Source organism: Megalops cyprinoides, chromosome 5, assembly GCF_013368585.1.
Source record: "Megalops cyprinoides isolate fMegCyp1 chromosome 5, fMegCyp1.pri, whole genome shotgun sequence".
NCBI classification, from domain to species: domain Eukaryota; kingdom Metazoa; phylum Chordata; class Actinopteri; order Elopiformes; family Megalopidae; genus Megalops; species Megalops cyprinoides.
In genome coordinates, this window is record NC_050587.1 from 31,769,993 (window position 1) to 31,793,339 (window position 23,347).

At 44.0% G+C, this 23,347-nt stretch overlaps 3 protein-coding genes across 4 annotated transcripts; 1 reads left to right on the top strand and 2 right to left on the bottom strand.

Moving 5' to 3' along the window:
* The first annotated feature begins 1,727 nt into the window (after positions 1 to 1,727).
* On the top strand, positions 1,728 to 5,132 carry glrx (glutaredoxin (thioltransferase)). The gene is made up of 3 exons (XM_036529801.1): positions 1,728 to 2,107; positions 3,048 to 3,167; positions 4,545 to 5,132. Exons 1-2 carry the CDS (start codon positions 1,901 to 1,903, stop codon positions 3,159 to 3,161), a joined length of 321 nt encoding a protein of 106 aa, XP_036385694.1. The 5' UTR covers positions 1,728 to 1,900; the 3' UTR covers positions 3,162 to 3,167; positions 4,545 to 5,132.
* Positions 5,133 to 5,202: 70 nt separating this feature from the next.
* Positions 5,203 to 15,884, bottom strand: rhobtb3 (Rho related BTB domain containing 3). 2 transcript variants are annotated; one of them, XM_036529800.1, is made up of 12 exons: positions 15,665 to 15,884; positions 15,373 to 15,496; positions 14,644 to 14,902; positions 14,093 to 14,285; positions 11,275 to 11,432; positions 9,600 to 9,708; positions 8,721 to 9,101; positions 7,546 to 7,655; positions 7,093 to 7,198; positions 6,144 to 6,317; positions 5,789 to 5,955; positions 5,203 to 5,478 (listed from the first exon to the last, which is right to left on the bottom strand). In XM_036529800.1, coding segments are annotated over exons 2-12 (1,824 nt in total). In that variant the 5' UTR covers positions 15,375 to 15,496; positions 15,665 to 15,884; the 3' UTR covers positions 5,203 to 5,313. The 2 variants fall into 2 exon arrangements, with proteins under 2 accessions (XP_036385693.1, XP_036385692.1); XM_036529799.1 differs by having other exon boundaries at positions 15,373 to 15,884.
* A 3,559-nt stretch (positions 15,885 to 19,443) lies between these two features.
* rfesd (Rieske (Fe-S) domain containing) lies at positions 19,444 to 22,106 on the bottom strand. Its single transcript, XM_036530050.1, has 4 exons — positions 22,047 to 22,106; positions 20,984 to 21,174; positions 20,267 to 20,301; positions 19,444 to 20,099 (listed from the first exon to the last, which is right to left on the bottom strand). Exons 2-4 carry the CDS (start codon positions 21,135 to 21,137, stop codon positions 19,815 to 19,817), a joined length of 474 nt encoding a protein of 157 aa, XP_036385943.1. The 5' UTR covers positions 21,138 to 21,174; positions 22,047 to 22,106; the 3' UTR covers positions 19,444 to 19,814.
* Positions 22,107 to 23,347: the final 1,241 nt, after the last annotated feature.

Sequence of the window (23,347 nt, forward strand, 5' to 3'; positions counted from 1 at the left end):
AGATGAAAACAGAGGCCCTGAGAGCATTAGTACCATTTGCCAAGCAGCCCGTTCACACCAGAAGTCACACTGAATTTCCAGATAACACCCTACAGACTGGGCAAAAAAAAACACACATGCATTTCGATTACAACCTTGTCTATTATCAATAATACACTAATGTAGCAAATACAAAGAGACTGCATCATAGGGAATATACAGACTGTACAAGAACGACCTGAAAAGAATACATTCTGTTGACAATTTATTTGAGCATGCTTAAAAACACACTGCATTACAGTGTAAAGCAACAACAAATATTCATGTAAATTATGACCTGATATATGCAATAGCAGAAACGGATGGTAAGATGAGCTTCTTTTTAAATGTTTTATTGCACTTCGAGGAAACAGATGCAGCTATCTGGCAATGGTTCTTAGGTATAATTAATGTGATTCCTGGAAACCAAACTATTTTAGAAAATCAATACAATTTACAACTGAATGATTAATAACTAACTTAAGGTTTCTTGTTCAGCTACACAGCGCCCCAGGGTTGTGGCAAGCTGACCCATGATGTGTACAATCTGCTGTTCCTCTGTGCTTGTACCAGAACCTAGGCAAAGGTTTAGACCAAAATCTCCATAGGTAATTTATGTTTGTCATATTACTGTAATTATTTGGACATGTGTCAAAAACACTTCAGAGGTCTGCTTCAAAAAAGGCACAAGCAACCTGCCCTTTAACAACAGAAAGCTATTCAAACATCCTTAACGAATTATCATTTTTACTCATATTTGCCTGCAGTGCTCAATGTGCAATTTGTCGAGACTACGGGAGAAAATGGTTCTCTCCTGGCTGATTCACCAAACTCCCAATGGTCTTTGGATTCCTTTTTCTGAACCCTTGTTTTGAAAGTACAGGCTGGATGGGGTTGTGTCCAGCAGCAGTCTTACGTCATCACGTGAATTTTTCCTCTAGTTTGTCACCATCAGTATTCCAAACCACAGTAATGTAAGACTAATAATTTCCCAGTCAATTTTACCAAATCATAATCACTTGGGAGCCGGCAGTGTGAGTGCTGGAGAGACTCTCACACCATGACCTCACCTCTGTCCACTCCCTTTCAGATACAAGAGCTGGATCATGGAGTCATGGAGTCTGTAAAATGAATTTTCAAGGCTGCAAGAACTACCTACCATGTACTTACTCTGATCACGCCAATTGTTTGGTGGTGCACAGCTCCTTCTAGAATGACGTGTGGTTAATCTTGGCTTTGGTTGCCTAGAGACACGGAGTGGCTGAACATCCACACCTCCACTTACCCTGCCCTCACCCAGTGTGGAAAAAGAAAAGAATCTACATTAAAGGGTACATTCACACTACGTAACGATGATCTTTAAAATAATGGATTCGTTTGGCCCTCTAACTGGTAGACATTGGAGTGAGAGGAAACTACGTGTATCAACGTAGCCAGCTGCATAGGATGAATGCAGCGCTGTTAGAGGGCGGGTGCCCTGAAGCTATCCAGGCACTGCAGCTACGCAGTTTCTGAATATGAATATTTCACGTTTGAGCATACATTCTCAAATGGAGTGCAACATTAAATTATGGTCTGTCATTCGCCGGTTTCTGGTTGGAAATTTTGAAAAACTGCGTTAAATGCCAGTCAAGTCCCGCCTCTTTATATAGACAAGAGAAAGGACCAATAAAAGTCGACCACACTGTAGCGGTTCCCACTCCCTTTGTTTGCACTCGTTATATATAAGGACATGTTGAAGGTAGTGAGGGGCTGGTGAATGTGCAGGGTTGTGGGAAGTCTTGTGATTATCTTCTTTTGCGGAATATCATATTTATTGTAAACGTATTCGGTGCCACCTGTTTTTTTAGTGATTTACCGCCTACCACTTAACGTTTCAGTTATGGCGCAGGAGTTTGTCGAGACCAAAATAAAAGGAGACAAAGTGGTTTTGTTTTTGAAACCGTCGTGCCCGTATTGCGTGATGGCAAAGGAGGTTCTGTCCAAGTACAATTTCAAAGCAGGGCACCTAGAATATATCGACATTAGTGGACGGAACGATATGTCCCAAATCCAGGACTATTTCTTGGAGATTACCGGCGCTAGAACTGTGAGTACTATGAAAGTTTCATAACATTGCACGCACGTTTAAAATCTATGAGTTAACTGCAATCTGCACATTGGTTACAAAATAAGCATCTCCGTTAGTAAGTGTAAATTTGCGTAATGGAAGCAGGCTACCCGACGTTGCTACTGAGTTGCTAAGTTTCCAAATTAATGCTCTTTGCCGAATCTCATGAGAAGTAAAATCACAAGGTTGCCTCAAAGAAACGGTTTAGGAAGTAGCATGGAGGTGGTTACTGCTCTACAAATTAGTGTTTCTCCAGCTAACGTTGATGTATGAATATGTGGGTGTAGGCCTATTATATTACATACCCATGGATATGTAATATAATAGGCCTACACCCACATATTCATAAATCCATGGGTATGTATATAATATATATTTTATATTTCGACTAGAAATGTGTGTGTGTTTGTCTGTCTGTCTGTCTAACCGAGACCAGAGGTGTGGTCTCTGACCTTTGGGAGATGAACTCGTTGCCATGAGCTGGGTACACTTGTACGAATGTGTGTATTGTGAAATCTAACGTAATCAAGGCCCTGTGGAAATGAACCGTTGGAAAAGGGCACCAAACTTTGGACATGAAGTCCTCCCAAAAGTGACATATTTCTTTTCATTACAGATTAATGGGAGGCTTCATGTGCCCCAAAATGGGTGGAGCTAGAATGATTTGTCAGTGACTGACCGATTTAAACCTGCACACGCAATAACGCCAAAAGTTTTGTGCTTCAGGATTTTGTCCTTAGATTTTCATAATGAAAAGAAATTGGAACATGAGTCAGCACACGTATCAGATAAAAGCCCTTGTCAGAAGTCTCTTTCATTTGTTTGTGTTTTGCATATTTGGTGTCACCACCCACATCATTGAGTAGAGTACTTTAAAGAAGACCGCTAACACAAGGTGTGTTACTGTGTGAGCCTGCAGGTGCCGCGGGTCTTCATTGGAGAGGAGTGTATAGGTGGGGGCAGTGATGTGGCAGCCCTTGAAAAGAGCGGGAAGCTGGAGGGGATGCTGCAGTCCATTGGTGCTCTGCAGTGAGCTCAGGTAAGGCCTACACATGCACACAGACACACACATGCACAGGTGCGCACACAGACACACACACGCACAGATACGGATGTGCATACAGAAGCCTGCATATGTGCAGACACACATACACGCATGTATGTGCATGGGGGTGCACTAGGCTGTGAACCAACAAGATACACCTGAGCAGAGCTGAACTCTTAGACACACACACACACTGGGGCTAAGTTAACTTGGGTGTACACACACCCACACATGCTGAGCTGAGCTTTGGTAAGTTACACACAAAGGTGCTGAGCTAAGCTTGGGCAAAGTACACCCACAGGTGTTGAGTTAAGCTCAGGTAAGGCCATACACACACACTCACACACACACACTCTAAAATAAGAAGATATTGATTTTTGCCCCTTCACAAAATTTTCACAGAAATTTCATACAATGCTTAGAGGAGGCAATCTAATAGTTTGATTATTCAGATATTCAGTCTTTGGGGCCATAGTGTATCAGATTACGAAGTAATTTCCAGTGCACACACACACACAGGACCCTCACACATCAGACACATTTCGATGCTTAAAAAAACTCAGTTTTTATTGAGGCAGGCATACATTGGTGGAACTGCATAAGGCTACACATGAGGAGAAAGGCAGCTCTCTATCCATCACCCTTCACTGGCTGCACACCTACTGTACAATCCACATGCTGGTCTTTTACCAAGCAGCTCAAATCCAGAAAAGTTTCAAACCATTTGTTAGGAACAAAAATAGCTTGACATTAACTTTATAAAAATAGTTGCATGACCCTCAAACGATAAATTCATGATAAATTCATAATTATCAGATTTTTATGGAGTTAACATTATTAGGACATTTGTTTGCTAGTATTTTACTGACCTAAGCAATATCCCCATGAAGAACTCCAGTGTGTTGTTATTCTGCAGAATGACAATCTAACAGCCCCCCAAAATCCTTAGCCACCACCACAACAGACCTTCCTGTTTTAGTGTGATCTGTTTCAGTCTGGGATTTAGTTCTCTCCAACTCAATGCAAGGCCCAAAACACATGCAGTCAAGCTTCACACACACCCATGTACATTCACAGACCATGTTCTCTGTCCTTCAGAGCAGGAAGTGTGTTGGTGCCATTGTCAGTCCAGGCAGAGCACACATTCCGGTTGCTTTTCCCATAACACGCCTTGCCTTGCGCTGCACGGTCCTCTCTTAGCTCTTTTTGTTGCTTTTTGTCCGTCATTGTCAGATCAGAGCACACGTGGCCCAGACTGCTGGTTCGCTTTAGCGTTCTCGCTTTCCTTTCCCCTCCTCTCATCTCACCCCTCCCTCCCCCACACATACACACACACACAAACCCCCCCATTCTCCCTCCTTCGTTCTCCAGGGCGGCCCGGGCCGGGTCACATGATGGAGCAGCGCGACTTGCGCAGCTGACGTCTGCGCAGCTGGTACTCGCTGAGCTCCTGCAGGTAACCCCTCGACGGCCACCTGAGCCGCTCCACCTGCTCCCGCTCCTCCTCTGCAATGCAAAAAACCAACAAAGAAGAAGCCGCCTTGATGACGACGACGCGCCAGCCCAAAGCACCCTGTTTCCTGGGAGCCCCAGTCCAACCGCTTAATCTGTGCCTAGATGACAATGCAAGCGTGAAATGCCTATGAGAGAATTATCAATCAGATGTTGCTCACGTGTGGTCTCTTAAGAAATTAGCCTGCCAGAATGCTTGCTTAATTTCATCATTTGCTTCATAGATGGTTTACTGGTGATGTTTGCTGGATTGAGGTTCTCTGGGATATTGGCCAGATACATACACCAGTACAAATATTTGTTGCGAGTCATATCAGTGCCTGTACCAGGATGCACTGAACTATAGCCCTTTCTAAAAACCCGTCCAATGTACCTGTACTGGAATCCTGTGTGTGATGATAGACTTGGATGTAGTATACTGTATCCTATTAAATCTGTTTGAAGTCACTGAAGTGTGAACGTGTGAATATGTGAGGTACGCATTTGTGTAAGGGTGGCGCAGACACGCAGAACACTGCTTTGACTAGCACTTTTTGACAGAGTGTCTTTCAGTGCTTACATTTCCATTGCTGATGGTGTTACAGCCAAACTGGATCTTCGCATTATTATCCTATGACCTTGCCATCAGTCAGCAACCCAGCTGCACTGCTACATGGTTGTCACGGTCTGATTGGATTGGGGGCTGACGCCACTCACCTGACAGCTCCAGGAAGTCCGGTTTGTGGCTGAAGATCAGGTAATTGTTGGCAATGAAGTGCAGCAGCCAGACGTACAGCTGGTCTGCGTTGTGACACTGCAACCCCAGTTGAAACAGAGCAAGGAAAAATATTAATGTAAAATCCAATCCTACGACGACAAACTACTACGTTCCACCTTCTCTGCCTCCTCCCTCATCTCCCACATGTTTACATATTACATACATGTCACAGTTGTGGTAACTACAAATGTAGATGCATAACGGACATCGGTCCCTGACTTCAGCAACATTTAGCTCAGTAATGTAATCTCATTAGCCACCCCCTCTCCTTGCAGGTTCTGTTCATCTCGGTGCTCAGTGTTCCTGCCTCCTCTTAACACACACACACACACGCACACACACACACCTTGGCCCTGCGGAGCAGCCTGACCACGCTGATGCCCGTGGAGGCCAGCTCTCTGCTCGGCATGCTCTGCAGGTATGCGCAGACGCACACCTCACACAGGTGCTGCAGGCGCTTCACCTGGTACATCTCTGCGCAGACCAGCACGGCCATGGCCTGAAGCACGCTGGCTGGAAAAACATGGCAGACAAAAAAAAAAAAAAATGGGTCATTCATTTACCTACGGGCTTCATAAACCAGAAAATTAAGGTGACATGCATTTTGCCAAAATCGGACAGGACACGTCTAAAAATAACCTTAATTTTACGAACCTTCTTTTCTGAAAATGGCATGTATGCATAACTTGCAGTATTCCTACCCGGACAGCAGGTGTCAGTGTAGAGGTACTCCAGGAAGGACAGGAAGGTGTCGGAGGAGACGCCGTGAATGGGCACCACACGGCTCCTGGCCTCTGCGTATTTTCCGCTGAACATGGCAGCCATGACATCACAGCGTGCCACAAGCACGGCCCTATGGGCTGGCAGTACACTACCTGGACCAAACAGACACAGGCACAAAAATATATTAGCTGTTAGCTGTTGATGCTAGCTGTTAGCTTCTTTTAATGTAACAGTGCAGGTCCAAGTGGAGATTCCTTTAAAAATTTTATTCCCTGCTGTTCAAAGACTAACCCCTGGGCTAGGAAAAGTGTAGAAAATTTGTGTTCAGAGTTTGAATCTGGCCACATAGAGGTAAACTGCAATTGGACAATTTGCGTTCTTTCAAACCCAATCAAGGAATTTCTTGTCAGGTGAAGTACTGGGTTAATCAGTCTGGTGTGCTTTTCAGTAATGCAATGGGCATTATTATGGGTACACAAAATCAAAATAAATGGTATGTATTCCTTTTCAAGATGTTAGCCTCTGTGACTGGTTTAGTCTTAATCAGCAACACCTCAGCTTAGTTACGGATGTTAGTGTAAGGAAGAAACATTAGGCTCAGCATTGCTCAGACTAACGTGCACAGTTAGCAACTATCATAGACAGAAAAACCAGTATGTCAAAGGAGTTTGTGTTTTGAGAATAAAACAGACATAGCTAAGAAGAAAAGTTTTTTTAACTGAACAGAACATTCTTTTATGCATATTCAGAAAAAAAACTCATTCCTACATTCCTAGAATAGATTAGACTGTAACACATGCAAAAGGTTGAGCATGATCAATAGTCATCACAGAATTTGGAGTGTGTGTGTGTGTGTGTGTGTGTGTGTGTGTGTGTGTGTGTGTGTACGTGTGTGTACATGTGCATGCATGCATGAAAAAGCCTTGCCTTGCACCATGAAGATGACGTCCGAGCAGAGAGGCGAGTTGAAGAGGTTTCCCAGGTAATGGGGGGATTGCTGGGAGGAGCGGGGGGTGAGTGTGTCTCTAGAACCCTAAAGAAACGAGACAGACTTAGACAAGTAAACCGCTTTATCATTACGAAATACATTTCTGTTTATTTTACTGTCTTTTTGGGGTCACTCCCTTTGCCCAAAACACAGTTTTAAAATAACTTCCAACTGAACCGTGTGTGTGTGTGTGCCTGTGTGCATGTGCACCTGAAGTTCCTCATTTGCACCACCGGGTGGCAGCCTGTTGCAGACCCACTGAATACCATTTCTGACCACTAGAACAAACAGCAAATATAACTGTAGCACCTTAAGCGCCTTCCGATACTTTCAAATGAAATCAACGTCAAAGCACACTGGGGCACACAGAGAGTATACAGAAAGGTAGCCACCTTTTCCCGGGCGAGGAAGGAGCGAACCCGGTCCATCAGCTCCGCCACGGCCAGCGAGTTCTTCAGCTTCTCCCCTGCGGCGTCCTGCAGCTGTTTCCACTCAGAGGCCCCTGGTGTACCATAAACACAGAGGCCTTTTAAACCCTCTGCAATCAGGCCCACTGAGCACACTCAAACGGAGGCCCCCTGAACCTCACCACTTTCTCAAGAATGCGTTCTGCACAGGGGCTGTGCTGGCCTGCTGATACTCGCTGTATCCGGACAGGCTGACAACGATGGCCGAGAGCATGCGCTGAGCGTCTGGGTAATTTAAAGATCGGTGAATCTGCGAGAAATTGATCCTCAATTGTATGTGAACTTCTGCAATCAACCCTACTACTTGTACTCCTTATTGGCCACAAACCTATGACCAGAGTGTGAGGAACATGGGTCATAAATCAGGCGAAAGACAAAGCTGTTAATCAGCAAGGGCTGTACACTGAAAACCACTTGCAATAATGAAACACCCTTGTACGGCACCTTATACCTGGACACACAGCAGGACAGAAACATGGTGGGCGATAGAGAGTGTGGAAGGCGAAAATGCAGAGACAGGGAGAAAAACTGCTTGATCAAGAGAAACACAGAGTGGATGTTCTGAGGAATCTTAAAGAATGGAGGATAGTGGAGGCCATTTTACTTAATGTCTTGCTGACAGATATTGTACATAGCATAGTGTGTATAGCGAGGTCACAAGGTCAAAATGGTCAAAAAGGCTGACGGCTGGTTTTCAACGTCTGGTCTCTAAAGTGTCCGATTATGACTGGATTTTGACTGAACTTGCACGAATGTTATCCTCTCTGTCCCCAAGAACCTTTCATGTCGCAAAATCATAGGTCAAGGACGGAGAAGATCTTGACAGACTTTTGATTGTATGGCATTCACCCTTAATATTGTTTTGTTATTTCAATATGCAATTAAATAATGTGTGTAGGGAAAGGTGTTACTACTGTTTAATTTTCTGTATGCTTTGGCTAAATAGTATATCACCACCGTTGAGTGCCATGGAGTTTCAAGTAAATTAATGCAGTTACATGGACAGACACAGGAAGAGAGTGGGAGAGAGTGAGTGAGTATATTTCAAATAAACACAAACACCGAACATGTTCTAAGTAACGCTGCTCCCATCCACATACCTCTGTAGAGAAACCTCAGCATTTCCCACAGGCAGACGCAGAGGAGCGGGTCCTTCACCACCAGCCGAGAGAGGCGTCCGGAGAGGTGCCCATCTGGGCGCGCAGGGTCGTCCATGCCCCCGTCCCACGTGGAGAGGAGGCTCTGGGAGGCCTCCCGGCAGGCGCAGCGGGAGACGGGCCTCTCGCGGGCCTGGCCCCCCAGCAGCAGCTGCCTGAAGTACGGGCTGACCGCGCACAGCACCGCCGCGTGCGCCCACCCCAGCTCCTTCCCAGAATCCCCGGCGTAAAACGCCACGTCGGCGAACTGCACGCCGCGCTCCAGCAGCCACTGCATGTCCTGGGCGAAGTGGGACTCCTCCACCCTCACCGCCGGCAGCCGGGCTGGCAGAGAGAAGAGGAGAATATGAATATGAATATGAATATGAATCCATATGCCACGCTGTTACGCTCAGTGTGTGTGCTTACATTCTCCGCCTTGTGCTCTGCTGCAAAGCACTTTTTATATATAGCCATTCGCTTGGCACGCATTGACTAACAGGGTCTTCCAGGAATCCGTATGCTCACTGTGTATTGACTGCACCCCCATAAAAAGTGCTTATCTTAAACTCTAAGCAATCTGTCCTGTGGAGCCCCATTATGCATTATGCGGGGTGGCAGTATAGCATAGTGGTAAGATGTAGGGCTTGTAACTGAAAGGTTTCTGGTTCAATTCTCTGCTTGGGTACTGCTACTGTACCCCTGGGCAAGGTACTTAACCTATAAATGCCTCTTTAAATATCCAGCTGTATAAATGGATAAAACTGTAACTTCTGTAAGTCGTTCTGGCTAAGAGCATCTGCTAAATGACAACTTAATGTAATGTATAGAGGTCACTCTCACCTGGCTGCTCTAGCTGGGGTGGGCGGAGATCGCTGGCCTTGTGGCTCCTCCTCTTGTCTGGCCTCTCTTTGGCCTTCTGCTTCAGACACTGCACCATGAAGTACTCCAGCTGCACGCAGAGGGAGACACGAGGGTGTGACACGAAGACGCCACAAGCTTCCCCTTCGCCTCATCCTGTCCAACCCACTGCGTTGGCAAATGAACACAAAAAGAGCTGGACCTCTTCATGATTACGGCTATTATGCATTTATCTCTTTTCTTTGGCAGAGACTAACAAGACTGAGAGAATATAATTCATTAAATACATCATAACAGAGGCAAGCACAATGGTAATGTAGTTAGTGAGCAGTCGGAACTACAGAAAATGGGAATTAAGGTTCTGCTATCCAGGCCTGACCAAAGTAGCTGATTGAGTAGAGGACAGGCTCTGAGCAGAATCACAGGCTAATGATTCACTATTACCTCTACTCCTGCTAGCACTCTCACAACTGCTGATACACTGCTACTACTACAGCTACGAAAGGTGCTGCTACTATCACTGTTTCCTCTGGTACAAATGGTTCTACAGCTTCTATGACCTAATACTACTATACTTCCACTACCCCTGCTACCAGTACTGTAGTCAGTACTACAGTTAAAAATATTGTCATAATACCCATGAATATAGCGGTTCTATTCACTCCTTGCCACTGTGCTCGGCTTGAAAAAACAGAAACAATCTGCTGTGAGTACAATTCATTTCCTCAACTTGTTCACAACAAATCTTAGGCAGCCAGGGCATGGGCTGACAGCACTAATGGGCTGACCGTTTCAATGACTCTCAGCGACAGTGATCTAAACAACCAGTTTTCTTAGCACAGACAGGGCTTTTAAAAAGTTCCCCCAGATGGTCTCTCAGAACAATGCATTTATGTACACTGAGTCAACAATTTCCACCAAAACTATATTGTTTTTAATTTTCAGCTGGGGCTAATGGCTAATTACCATGGGGACTGAAAATGCTTACGTTTTACCTCTCACATTTAGCAATGTATACCGCTGGATTGGACACAGAATAATTGAGATATAATATCTCTCTCAATGGCCCAATGCCAAAGTATCATTTAGGATTATGGGTAAGAATCTGTTTTTATAAGTATTCCACTATATGCTGACATCTGCTAAGTGAAGTATACTATATTCCCTTTCCACTGTACAGTTGGAACCAGGGTGACTTGGTGATCAATTTAAGCAAAATTTAAAAACTGTACTTGTCAAATTCATCTTGTAATGTTTAATTTTTGGCAAATTTTCATTTTTGTTGTCTCCAGCAATACTAAATTACTGGCATCACTAACTTAACATTTATTAAAGACGGCACAAGTAGCTCCTGCTTCTCCTGCTTATGAATCAACAACAGCAAATATGTAGAATCTCCTTCTGCTCTATATTCTTCTGTTACAGTACCTCAGCACTACCACAGAAAAGAGACAGAGGAGACCTATCAGCATGACTTGGCTTTGTGCGATTCTGTCGGTGGGGAAAAAAGGTGACAGTTCTCCACAGACAGACTTCAGTGCTAACAAGCCCATTACAAGGGCTTCACGCTCTGCAGCGAAACAATCAATCCAGAGGGGTGTCAGGACAACGGGTTGGCGGAGGGGCTGAAGGATGACTTTGCGCGGCCGTCTCTCACCACTCCTCCGAAGTAACGCCCCACGAAGAAGTCGTTGAGCGAGGGCAGCTCCAGGTAGGTGGCCCCCAGGTCCCGGGACAGCTGCAAGCCCTCGCTGTGGGGGACGCAGCTGCTCCAGTCTGAGGCGCACAGTGGGCAGGTGCAGGGGGGTCCCTCCTCTGGGGGGGGTAGAAGGAGAGAACACAGTCAGGTGGCAGGCCGCGGCGTGCGCTTTCGATTCGTATCGGCGGGAGGGACGGATGCACGAGGTAATGTACACACGCTGCCAGCCGCCAGCTGGCCGACAGAGAGACAGCCAGCTTGGTGCCAGGGCAAGGATTGAATCACAGTGCCAGTAAAACCCCAGGAAAGGAGCACAAGAACACAAGGCAGAAACACACACATTCCCAGGTCCCTGCTGCATTGGGGAGGGTGATAAGGCTTAGTTAAGATCCCTTTTCTGAAGGGTTTATTCCAGAGGGCAGGCACTAATAGCTATAATAAGGCAGAGGAGACAGGCAGAGTTATATTTTTATTGCACACACGTACTGTGCGGGCACTTTATGAGGTATATTTCCACTCTAATTGGAACAAGTACCAGTGAGTATATCACTTCATTGACAGGAAGGGCGGGAACGATCCTCAGGTGTGTTTTTTCTAGGGGGGAAAAAATGTAAAGGAGAATTTGCATCGTTCAAATACTGAAATCAAGCTCAATACGTCTTCGCTTACATCGTATTGCTCCAAACGGTGCAAAGATCTCCTTCTGTTTTCCTCTGGCATGTGCAATAATGGACTGGTCTTTCCAGCTGGCCCCAGTTGAATCAAACCTACCCTCTAGGCACTGTGCTTCTGCGCCACGTGATGTTTGGCCATTACCTATTCCACATCTCATGAGGTAACAATGTACTTATCCTCCCAGGAATGGCTGTGGGTGAATTCACCCACGAAGCACCCAAAAAATGAATTCACCCCAAGCACACAAATGACCTTGAGTCGTCCGAAGATTTCTTTACGTTACAGGTTGCAGCGAGTATCATGAATGGGAAATTCAGTCATTCTGGGTGGGTGGGGGAGGTTCATGCCCCTTCTCAAATTTGCACCCCTGCAAGTCAGCTCACCATGGTTTCATTTTTTAGAATGTCACCTTTTAGGAGCAGGTGACTCAAAAGAAGAAAAATGATTTCCTACTTACAACATATTGGGGAAGCTCAATGACCACTGCAACAGTAATTATTTACCTGGGAAATTCCATATTGAAGTCAAACTACTATTTCTTCCCATGGCCACTTTACAAACTGAAACGCATATCTGTACAGTGCTATCTGTCTGAAGACAATAATGCACTTGGGAGGCAAATTAGGGTGGGATTGGATCAGGCCCATAGCTCATCTCTGGGTGAGTAGGATGGTCATCTGATGATCTATTGCTAAGAATTGACTGTAGCTTTCTGGTTTCAAAGATCTGGAGTTGTCATTGTTTGCTAAAGATGAACCAGGTTTCTGATATATAAACAACAATCCCAGAAATCTCCAGTTTCTGATCCACCTCCAGAAGGACCAGATTTAGCACCTTTTCAAGTGCAAAAAAAAATGGTAATCCTTACGCTTTTGCAGGTTTTCCCTTTGGAGCTTCATGAGAAGCTCATCTTTCTATTCCTCTTATCTCCTCTTCCTCAGCTCCTTCCTCAGTACTTTGTAGGAGAACGTCCACGGGCACTTTTCCCGTCAGCAATGCTCATTTCATGACAGCAAGAGCCTGAGATGGGATGAAGGGTGATTTATTTCCCCCTCTGTCTCTGCGTGTTTCTGCTGTAATTACAGTGTCCTGGGACTGAAGGGTTGAGCCCTGCAGCCAGGCCACAGGAAGTACACGATGCGGCTGAAGCTGAGTTCTCACCATTAATCTGGGCCTGACAGAGAGACAACAGGCAGCAGCACGCCCAAAAAAAAAAAAAAACGGCCTTAAAAGCAACTATTAACTTCTATCCTTGTCCTCACAGCTCTGCCACTCTTGCCCCAAACAGATTCATCCACAGTCCTCAACAAAATCTTGGTTTATGAGGTAATCCAAAGTCATGTTCTCAAGAGGCTTTGGTATACTCACATAATATGAGGTATAAATAATTCTTCAGTATTTTCCACATGACAAAATATGCCACATGACTTTGAATATGGTCGCAAAAAAATCTCAAACAAATTTTCAATGGCCCAGAATAAAATGGTTAGGTGAAGAGACCTGATGTTAATATGACAGAAGGTTAATCCTTGACAAGTTTTACGCCACATTATACAGCAATGCCAAGGGTCACATCTGCTTATAACTGCAGTTCCCTCTTACTGTTTTTTTTGTAATGGTGGGCTTTGGACTTTGGCTATTTTTATTTTTTTTATCAACTGTTAAAAGCAGGTTTTGTCAGGACAGATCCGTAATGATTCATTCAGACAATCTTCACACCTGAAGGTCACATGATCACACCAGTCTGTGTGTCAAAACAAATGCTGCGTCTTCACCAGGAAGATGCATGCTGGGAAAAAAAAAAACATTTGACTAATTCAAAGTGACAATTTCAAGCTCCAAAAATATCTCCGGCACTGCTAATGGAGTTCCATTTGTTTGCGTGCACTGAACATGCGCTTTTCTATTCACTTATTAAGTGTCTATTATCCAGTAAATTATGCGAAAATCCTAGCACTGGAAACCCCAGGGACTCCGACCAAAACTAGCCTCTGCTGCCAGCACAATGACAAGAGTGGCTCGGAACAAAACAAGCACTTCCGCTACACTCAGTAGGGGTCCCACCACCACTGCGAAAAACAGGAGAGGGCACATCGCTCACCATTCAGACGCGCCCCCACAGCGGCCACGATGACGGGGACAGCCCAGTGACGTAGCAGGGGACGGATGCGGGGGCTATAGGTGTCCCGCACCTGCTGAAAGGTGAGCTTGTCGTTCACCGAGTACTTGATGACCAGGATGTCGGCCTGCTCCAGCACACCCCGGGTGGCCACCCAGTCTCTGTCCAGCAGGTCCTGGAGGGAGAGGGAGAGGAGTCCCTGAGGAGAATGCTTCACCTCCGCCTGGTCATTTCCTGTCTCTCTCTATCTTCCAGGAGCTCCAGAAGCCATATGCCTGTGTGTGTGTGTGTGTGTGTGTGTGTGTGTGTGTGTGTGTGTGTGTGTGCGTGCGTGTGTGCGTGTGTGTGTCTGTGTGAGTGAGTGTGTGTTGGTGTGCCTGTCCTCCTTCTAATCTCCCCCTACTCCCTGCTCAATCCCCCCCCCTCCTCCTTCCTTCCAGACAACCCACGTGAGTGCACTTCCACCTTCTTCACTCACCCCCCCGCCCCCTCACCCCCCCTCCACCTCCCACCTCTCCCCCTTATTGACTCACCCAGCTGGGGCAGTCATGCACCACCACCCTGACGTCCCCAAACATCCGTGCCTGGTACTCAACGAAGGCCGGGTTCAGGGGGTGCCGGGTGGCCGCCGTCGAGTTCAGCAGACCGCCGTCTGCACCCTCCAAAAGCTCCCGCGCCCCAGCCACAGCGCTCCGTCCCAAGTAGCTCCACAGGAGGCCACCTTGGATCTGCCCTCCCCCCTCCTCCCCCAGGCCCGGACGCTCACTCCCCAGGGCCACGATGTGGATCGACCTGCAGAGGATCAATGCAAGTCCCAGGAGACAGGGAAAAGCAAACAGTTAAACGGCTAGATACGGCAGATTAAAGAGACAAGTTTTTTTTTCTTTCTTGTGTTACAAGACTTGTACTAAAAAACACGCAAATGCTGTATAGTGCCTTTTCCTCTTCTCGTTGACTATGTCTATCACGACGACAGTGCATCACCTTGTGTCACTGCACCTGGCATGTTGAAAGATCCTTCAGAGAATGACACTGACGCTATTGCTATTCACATGTTCACGCCGAAAATAACCACAGTAATTCTATTAATTTTTTTATTGTTCTCATTATAATTATTCACACGTGGTGTGGTAACAACGAATTTCCAAAAGTAGCAGAAACCCTGCGCATCAGACGAAACAAAAACAGACAAATTGTCCCCTATTTCGCATTATTTAGCACTGGGCAAAACGCATTAAGATTGAAGAGGGACATTAACTTACATGGTCACCTCGCCTCTTGGCTAGGCAAAGCTTCGCAGGCACGTAGTTCAATGGCAAGCTTTCACATTAGTCTGCAGAGAGAGGGTTTTCCGCAATGAAGGTCGAGCACTCTAATCCCTCGTATCTGTGGATCCAGCAACAGAACAAGGTAGAAGAGTTTCACGTTCTTCTATATTCGCATTCGCCGTTCATTCATAAAACACCCCAGTCCAGCCCGAGTGTCCTATTCGCATTGGAGCTGCAGGCAAAAATGTAAACATAACACGAGGGAAGGAATCAAATCAGCCCGTACCATTTGTCCAGGACACTGCGCTAAAAAGGGAGCAAGTTGACAATCGAAAAACGAGGAAAAAATAAGAGATAAAACACCAAAAACCGTTCGGCACACATCCCACCGTTCCGTTCTTTCAAAAACTGACGTCACCGAAACAAAACACAAAGCTCATCAGGTAGATAGAAAGACAGTCGAAGAGAGAGAGAGAGAGAGAGAGAGACAGAGACTGTATACTCGGAGAGTGGGCGCTCCTGACTCAGCAACTGTGAACGCGGCTACAATTACAACGGCACATATCACGTCTGTCTGAATTAGCCGCCGTGTTGTGGTGTACTCGTTGTAACAGTAGCTCGGACAGTGAACACAGTATTTTTGACTAATTCTAGTTGATCTCATTAATCCAACTCTGTATAATATAGGACGAGTTTGTTTACTTACACGGATCGGATACTGTCTCAGCTGTGGTGAATAAATATTAACCAAACAGTAATGGATTACAAACACTTTAACACCACTGTAGACAAGGTCAGATTTGTTCCATTTCCTTACAGTTTGAAACGTATTCACCCAAAGCATAACAGGCAATCATGATAAGTAAGGGTAATTGCTATTGAATATGTTTCACTGTTTCCGCCTGTTAATGTTGTACTGCTAGTTCTGGTTTAAACGCATTCAGATGCATTAACTCGGCGGCGCTTAAGTATTTTCATTGGGACAGAGGGGGTTATTTCAGGTCAAAATAAAGAACAACGATTTCCACTGATCCCACCCAACCCGCATTCTCAGGTCACCCCTACACAAATTCTTGGTGACACTGGAGTCTTTCTTCCTGAAGACTAAGGCAAATTATAATGTCTCTCTCTCTCTCTGTGTCTCTCATTCGCACACCCTCTTTCTCTTTTTATGACTGTTTGTCTGTCTCTCCTGTTGTTCTGCCTGTCTCTCTTTTCTGTGTCTCTATGTTTGTCTCTCTTAAACAATGCAGTCAATGCCAGGTCAGTCATTCATCATGGTGAACCCCCAGTTTTTTTTTTTAAATAATGCCTAAGTTCATAAGGATAAGAACAAGACAAAATACTGTTAGCCTGTTTCACTTGGTTAGTTTACATACCAGATAAGTCCTCGAGACTGTAAATCTTTAACATTACACTCTTTAACTGACAGTGTTTATTGAAATCATGGAATCCTGATGACTAGTTTGTTTTCAGGGGCTGCAGAACCACAAGGCCAGTGCTCTTGTTAATTTCCTAGCCTACACTCATGATGTCTTCAGTACATTTACACTGTACTAGGCCTAATATAATATGCTGTTTTGGCACTCTTTTTATAAGGTAGAATTATGATGATTGTGCCATTATGATGATTGTGCCATAGATGTTTCCCTTTTTTTTTGGGGGGGGGGGGGGTGGCGGGGGACTTCTTTGTGTTTTTGTAAACCGTTGACTGAAAGAGAAATAACACTGGGGCTGATTCTAAATGAATCTAAATGGCAGAAATAACATATTTAAGAAAAGTGGTGAACAAATTCGCTGTTGGACCTGAAAGTGATGCAGTGCACAGTAACAGGAATTCAGAGATTGTTCCACTTGTCCGGAGGCTCTGACCGCTTCTAGGTTTGTGTCTTATGGGGAAAAAGAGATGAGAAAAACTTCAAACTTCTAACTAATGTCCACAGAATTTCATACTAAAATGAAGGAAAAAGAGCTTATAAGCACAAGGAGAGGGAATTAACAACAACTTTAACAAGAGGGTTAAGCACTAAGACAGATTTATAGTCACGTCCACCCATTAATTGAAGCTCAACCTCTCTTGTTGGCTCTCACGCATCCAGAACTTCCCAATTCAACTTGGAGAACACCATCCTGACCCCTCAACAACTGCCAAGAACCTTGGCGCTATCAGGGACAGCAGGCTCAGCTTCTCTCAGAACATTGTAATGCTGACCCACATCTGACGGCTTCTCATGACGGTTTTTCACAGCAAACATCAGAAGAACCTGCCTGGTTCTCAACAGCTCTTCCACGAAGCTCCTAGTCCTGGACCAGGGCAAGCGCCCCTTGGCCTGGCTGCTGTTCAGCAGCTACAACTTCTCTCGCGCTCTGCCACCTGACTGCTCTTCCCTGTCCTCACTTACTCTCACGCCGTCCCTCTCCTCATTTCCCTCCACTGGTCTCCCAGCAACAGCGCAGCTGTGAAGCGGGAGTCCATCGTCAGTAACACCATTCCCTCGGCTATAGTTGCTGCTGTCGCATAAGGTTTTTTTTTTATTATGCTTTTTTTCTCCTTTATGCAAACCCTATTTTGGAATCACCAACTGTGTACTAATCTCCATTCACCGAGACAATCTCTGCACTCACACTGGAGCACTGAGGAAAGAGGAATGCAACCTCCAGTATATTTGCCTGCAGCCAAAGAGCTATTCTTCGCACTATAAGTCCTATTGCAGCAGAGTGGGCGCTCATTGGAGGATAGGCACCAACATCATCTGAGCAACTTGCAGGTGCCCCTGTAGGTACTTGAGAGCGGTGTGATGAAAATGCCATGGCCAATCTTCCCCCCAGCTATCCACAGCAGAATGAAGCTAATTTGCTGTGCCACTGTGGGCTCCCGCTCAACAAATGACACAGCCGGGGTCAAACCTCGGCCATACAGCTCAGCTTGCACTTGGGGCAAACGTCTTAACCACTGAGCTACTCGGGATCCTTGCTGGCACAGAAGGTCACAAGTGTCACTGTGGTGAACATGCTGGCCACTTGACAAAATCTTCACTGTGCTTCTTGTCACACAATTATGTTTTTTCCCCCATCCTTTAATACTGTTGTGACATAATCACATTTTCTACCCTGGGACCACTTTTTGTGTGGTTTGGCACAACTCGCCATCTGCTCGCCTCATAAATTAGCTTTCCTTTCCTATTTTAGTTTCAATACTGTAATATGATAATATGAATGCTATCATGCCAACTTCGATAATATTTTGTAAGGTGCTTATTTGGAGGCCAGTAGTGGTGGTGATGGTGGAAGAGACTTTTCTCTTGACATATTCATTTCTTTATCCATGAAAAGTAGGTCTGCACATTCTAAAACAATAGTGTGACATTTCTGATTCATTACCTAGCGTTTGAATGCTGCCGTTTTCAGATTAAAATGAATCTTGTCAGCTGAATCAGTGATCTTTACGAACAAAGTATGCAGAGATTTTGCTGTGTGAAGACAATAAATATAGAAAACTCTCTTTTGTCAAATGCAGCAATGACACAATCTCTGAGTGTTTAGAAACATCTGTTTCTGGCAGTAGGTGAATTAATCAGTCACCACAAATGATACATATCAGACCACCCACCCTTTCTTACTTCCTGTCTACTCCTGCTCTTTGCTTGTGATGACTGCCAAGGGTGTAGCAGGAAGGACTGTCAGAGTGAAGCATATTTGGTTGAAAATGTGCTGCCAAAATTACATACAGTGAAATGAAATATTTATACAATCCCATCTAAAGGGGATAGTGAGCTTAGGAGTGCAGTTTCTATGTCCAAGCTCTACATACAGTATGTCAACATTACACTTACATCACTTCCTGTCTTTGTCTGGTTAAACTGAAAAAAAACTATTTTCCTGGAAGGTTCTTTTCAAATCTTTTCCAAGCTGTACCCTAAACCCATCTATAGAATAAAGATAGTCTGGGAATTCACTTAAAATGGAACACTTTATTGTTAAACAATGGTAGTTTGTGATGTCAATGGAGGCATTCATACTGAGTAGGAGAAAGAACAACTCACAAGCAAACTGAACAGGGGTGAGGCTGAAGGAATACTACAGCACATGTGCACACAGACTCCTCCTTGTCAAATATTGAACTTACTAAGTGCATGTAAGATTGCTATGATTTCATTCAAAAGACCAAGAATGGCCTTCGATCCAAATCTGACACACCTACACTTGAAGGATTGTTGGTTCAACATCTGAAGAGACCCAGGGATCGGGAGTTTGCAGTTAGAGATGGAGATTTTGTTCACGTTTCATATTCATGCTGGATCTCCAGTGCCTCCTTCAGAAGTTGAATCAGCACACTCACAGAGCTGCCCCCTCCTTCCCCCATTTTCCCGAAGGTCAGCCCTAGATCTAGGCACATTACTCCCCATTGTATGTGTGTGTGTATGAGTGGGTTTCGGTCAGCTCTGAGACTCATCAGAAACACATGCACTTTTTTCTTGCCGGAACTCCTCAGTCTGGTAGTAGTCGGACTCAATAAACCTGCACACTTCAGATATCTTGACAAAGATGTCTCCGTTGACCTCCATCACTGTGTGGACCCTCTGCTTTATCCCCTTGGAGAACCACCTGGCAGCAGAGTTCTTTTCTTTGGGGTTTGTAGCTTTGTATATGCCCTCCCCCTCTGCCAGTGTGATCTTGTACTTGTGCTTGGGACACACAATGCACAATTTGTTGTTGAATTCCTGAAAGGAAAAACATAACAGACTGGTTGGATTTACACTCTTACACTAGTAAGACAGACATGTTGCACTACATGAGTGTCTGTGACACATATTGATAGTGGTGAAATGGAGCATATCTAAGACCGTAGGTTTTTTGAAAGGGCTAGTATGAAACACAAAGTACTTGCCTCAATATCTCCATTTTCTAAGGAACTTCCAGCATCTGTAAAATCAAAAGTGTGCAACATTTAGAATATTTCAACATATTCCAAAGATAGTGGTGCTATGACACGCCTGCACAGGTAATGTCAACTATAGATACATCATTAATTTAAATATGCTGGGGATCAAGATTTCAAGTTTCAAGGTCAGTTCTGAGTTGATATATGCCAGATCTCTAGATACTGTAGCACCATTACACTGAATGATTGTGTTCATATATGACATATGTGTAAATAACAGGCAAATGTTTGTCTTAAACCCAGCAGATATTTATGGAAAACTCAACAACACATTTAGACTTGAGCTTGGGCTGGAAGAGTCAAAAAGAATCAATGGGCACTTTGATGAGTTTCCAAACCTTCCAGTTGATACCTTCCAGAAAGCAACTGCAAATCTGAAATAATTCATATAAATGTCTGAGAGAAAGACTAACCAAAGCACCAGAAATGCCTGTGTAAACTGAGGTTTCCCTGCCTTGATGAATGGCTTTGTTTATTTGTCAGGGACTGTGTGCAATGTGTAGCATCGTTCCTATCCACTCTGCCAACATTTTATCTGTTGGGCCTTGGCAAGTCCCCAGTTTGTTCGCAGTCATCACATTAAAACAGTTTGATGACCAGTTGTAAGCTGGGCTGGAGCCTGGTATGCGCCGGATGAGGCAAGGCCCAGCTCTCAGTACTCACGATAGCAGTGTTCGTCCATGGCGTAGAACTTTCCATCATGGTGGACAACCAGGATATCCCTTCCATTCAAAAACTTTGTCACTCGCTTGGCCTGGATAATATCCTCCTTCCTCCCGATGAAGTATGGCTCCTCTCCGCTCTCCTCAGCAGACATGATCAATCTCAACTTTGACCCTCTCAGCTGGAGCTGCCTGTTTAATAAAGGCAGTTTTGGCACTTTTATTGCTTAACCTGATTTTATCAACTAGGCTGTCCTCATCAGCGCGGTGGCTGTATGTGCTCTGGTGTGACAACTACAGTGAGGTGAAACCAGAGGTGTCCATTTTAATTATATATAATTTTGATTTGATTTTTCTATGAAGGAGAGAATGAATCAAGAAAAACGGCGTTATTGTTGTTATTATTATTATTATTATTATTATTTTTTAAAGGTTACAAAGTCTTGTGCCAAACTGATTCCACATACATAAAAATAAAATAACTATCGCTTTGCCTCCCCTCCACAATTCATTTCGGAACTGCAGCCACGAACATCGGGTGCAAATGAATAAATACATGAATTATACTGAATCATTTTCAAGGTCGTTCTCTTCTTGTTGACTCCGCACATCTAAAAGAAAAACTAATTGACCCCAGTTAATTTGGTTTATTGTTGGCGAGGACTGAAAGGTAGTACACATCATTAAATGTGCTCGCATAAAATAGATGCCCCACATATTATTTCATGTAGGCTACAACTTATTCAAATATTCAGAAATCACATCAACTATGAAAACTATGAAGTGTCTTCACCGGCATCAAAAAGAAAGCCTACCACATGATTCCAGGTGTCATATACTAGTAAAATTCATCTTAACAGCAGCAGACCCCGGTGTAATTATATAATAACCATTTCGGCTAACATTATATTACACATAGCCTAAACAAATGACTGTCTCTAATTTAAACAATTGGCTTGCTGTAAAGAAATGGCTATCGAAATGCTTACCTTTAAATCGTTACAACCATTTCATTACTATTATCTTCTCTGAAAAATTGATATCACACTGCATTTCATTTCTACCTTTCAATCACTCGCCCGCTGGCTCGTTCTTGCCTGTTCCTCCTGGCACACAAATGAAGCCGTAAGTCGAGGGTTGTTAAGAACCCCAGACCCCAAGTATGTTGAGGTCGCATTTATCTCGCCTCCACCGGGTGGGACCGTTAACCCTATCGACAGATCAGACTTTGAGTTCATTAGGTTCGTTGTCTTTATCACAGCTAAACATGAGGTAAGCAGCCCCGGACGCGTTTAGGTCTGTGCGGGCCGAGGGAACTAACTGGCAGACGTTAATTTTGTAGCCTGTGATTTTATGTGAACTTCATTCATTTCACATAGTTTTTATAGTTTTTTTTATGGTAGGCTACAACCATTAAAAGCTAGTTGAGTAGCCTACTTAATATTTTGAGCCTGGTATAATTTTGACATTAGGCCTATTATTATTATTATTATTATTATTATTATTATTATTATTATTATTATTATTATTATTATTATCTTAAAAGTGTTCTGACTGTATTTATAATTAAGTTGGCTAATTATTATTATTTGAGTTGTGCACAACATTGGAAATGTAGATACATGGGGTGAACGTACAGAATAATAATAATAATAATAATAATAATAAAATAACACAGTGAATTACTTCTGAGCTTTGGCAGTCAGTTTGGACCTTTCTACTTCAGTTATAGACCAATGAATAATTTTCTGATTTTTAAAACATTTACGCTGAGCAATGCAGACACCTTTAAATATGCAAAATGAATAAAACATATATATTTTTATAACATTGTTCATGTAGGCTATATAATGTAGGTGAGGACAGTTTGGCTTTCAGTGATCATTCCGAACACCATAGGTTTAGAGACACATGAACAAAGTTATTACAATCTCAGTTCCACAAGATAGCAGTTAGGGTTTTTTGTTTGTTTGTTTGTTTTTTGAAGACAATCAAAGATGAAATGTTAATAATAACCACCCAGTTATTTCCTTATTACTGATTAATTTTACCAAAAATGAGGCCGGATTATCATATTATTTTATAAATAACATAAAATAGCCTAAATTGATTCATTGCCTGAACCATTAAAGAAGCGCATACATATATAAGTTTAGCAGTATTTGACAAGGGCATACAAAACATCATATCGGTCACTTATAGGTTGTTGCATTGGTTTTAAACTGAATGTTTACTCATGTATTAGCTAAATCACAGATATGAAAATCAATATTTCTGCCTTTCATTTAGGTAACTCGCTTGATTTCTATCCTTAAACTATGCCACTGCGCTCATTTCCGGTGTTGTATTTAAATATGCCCCCTTG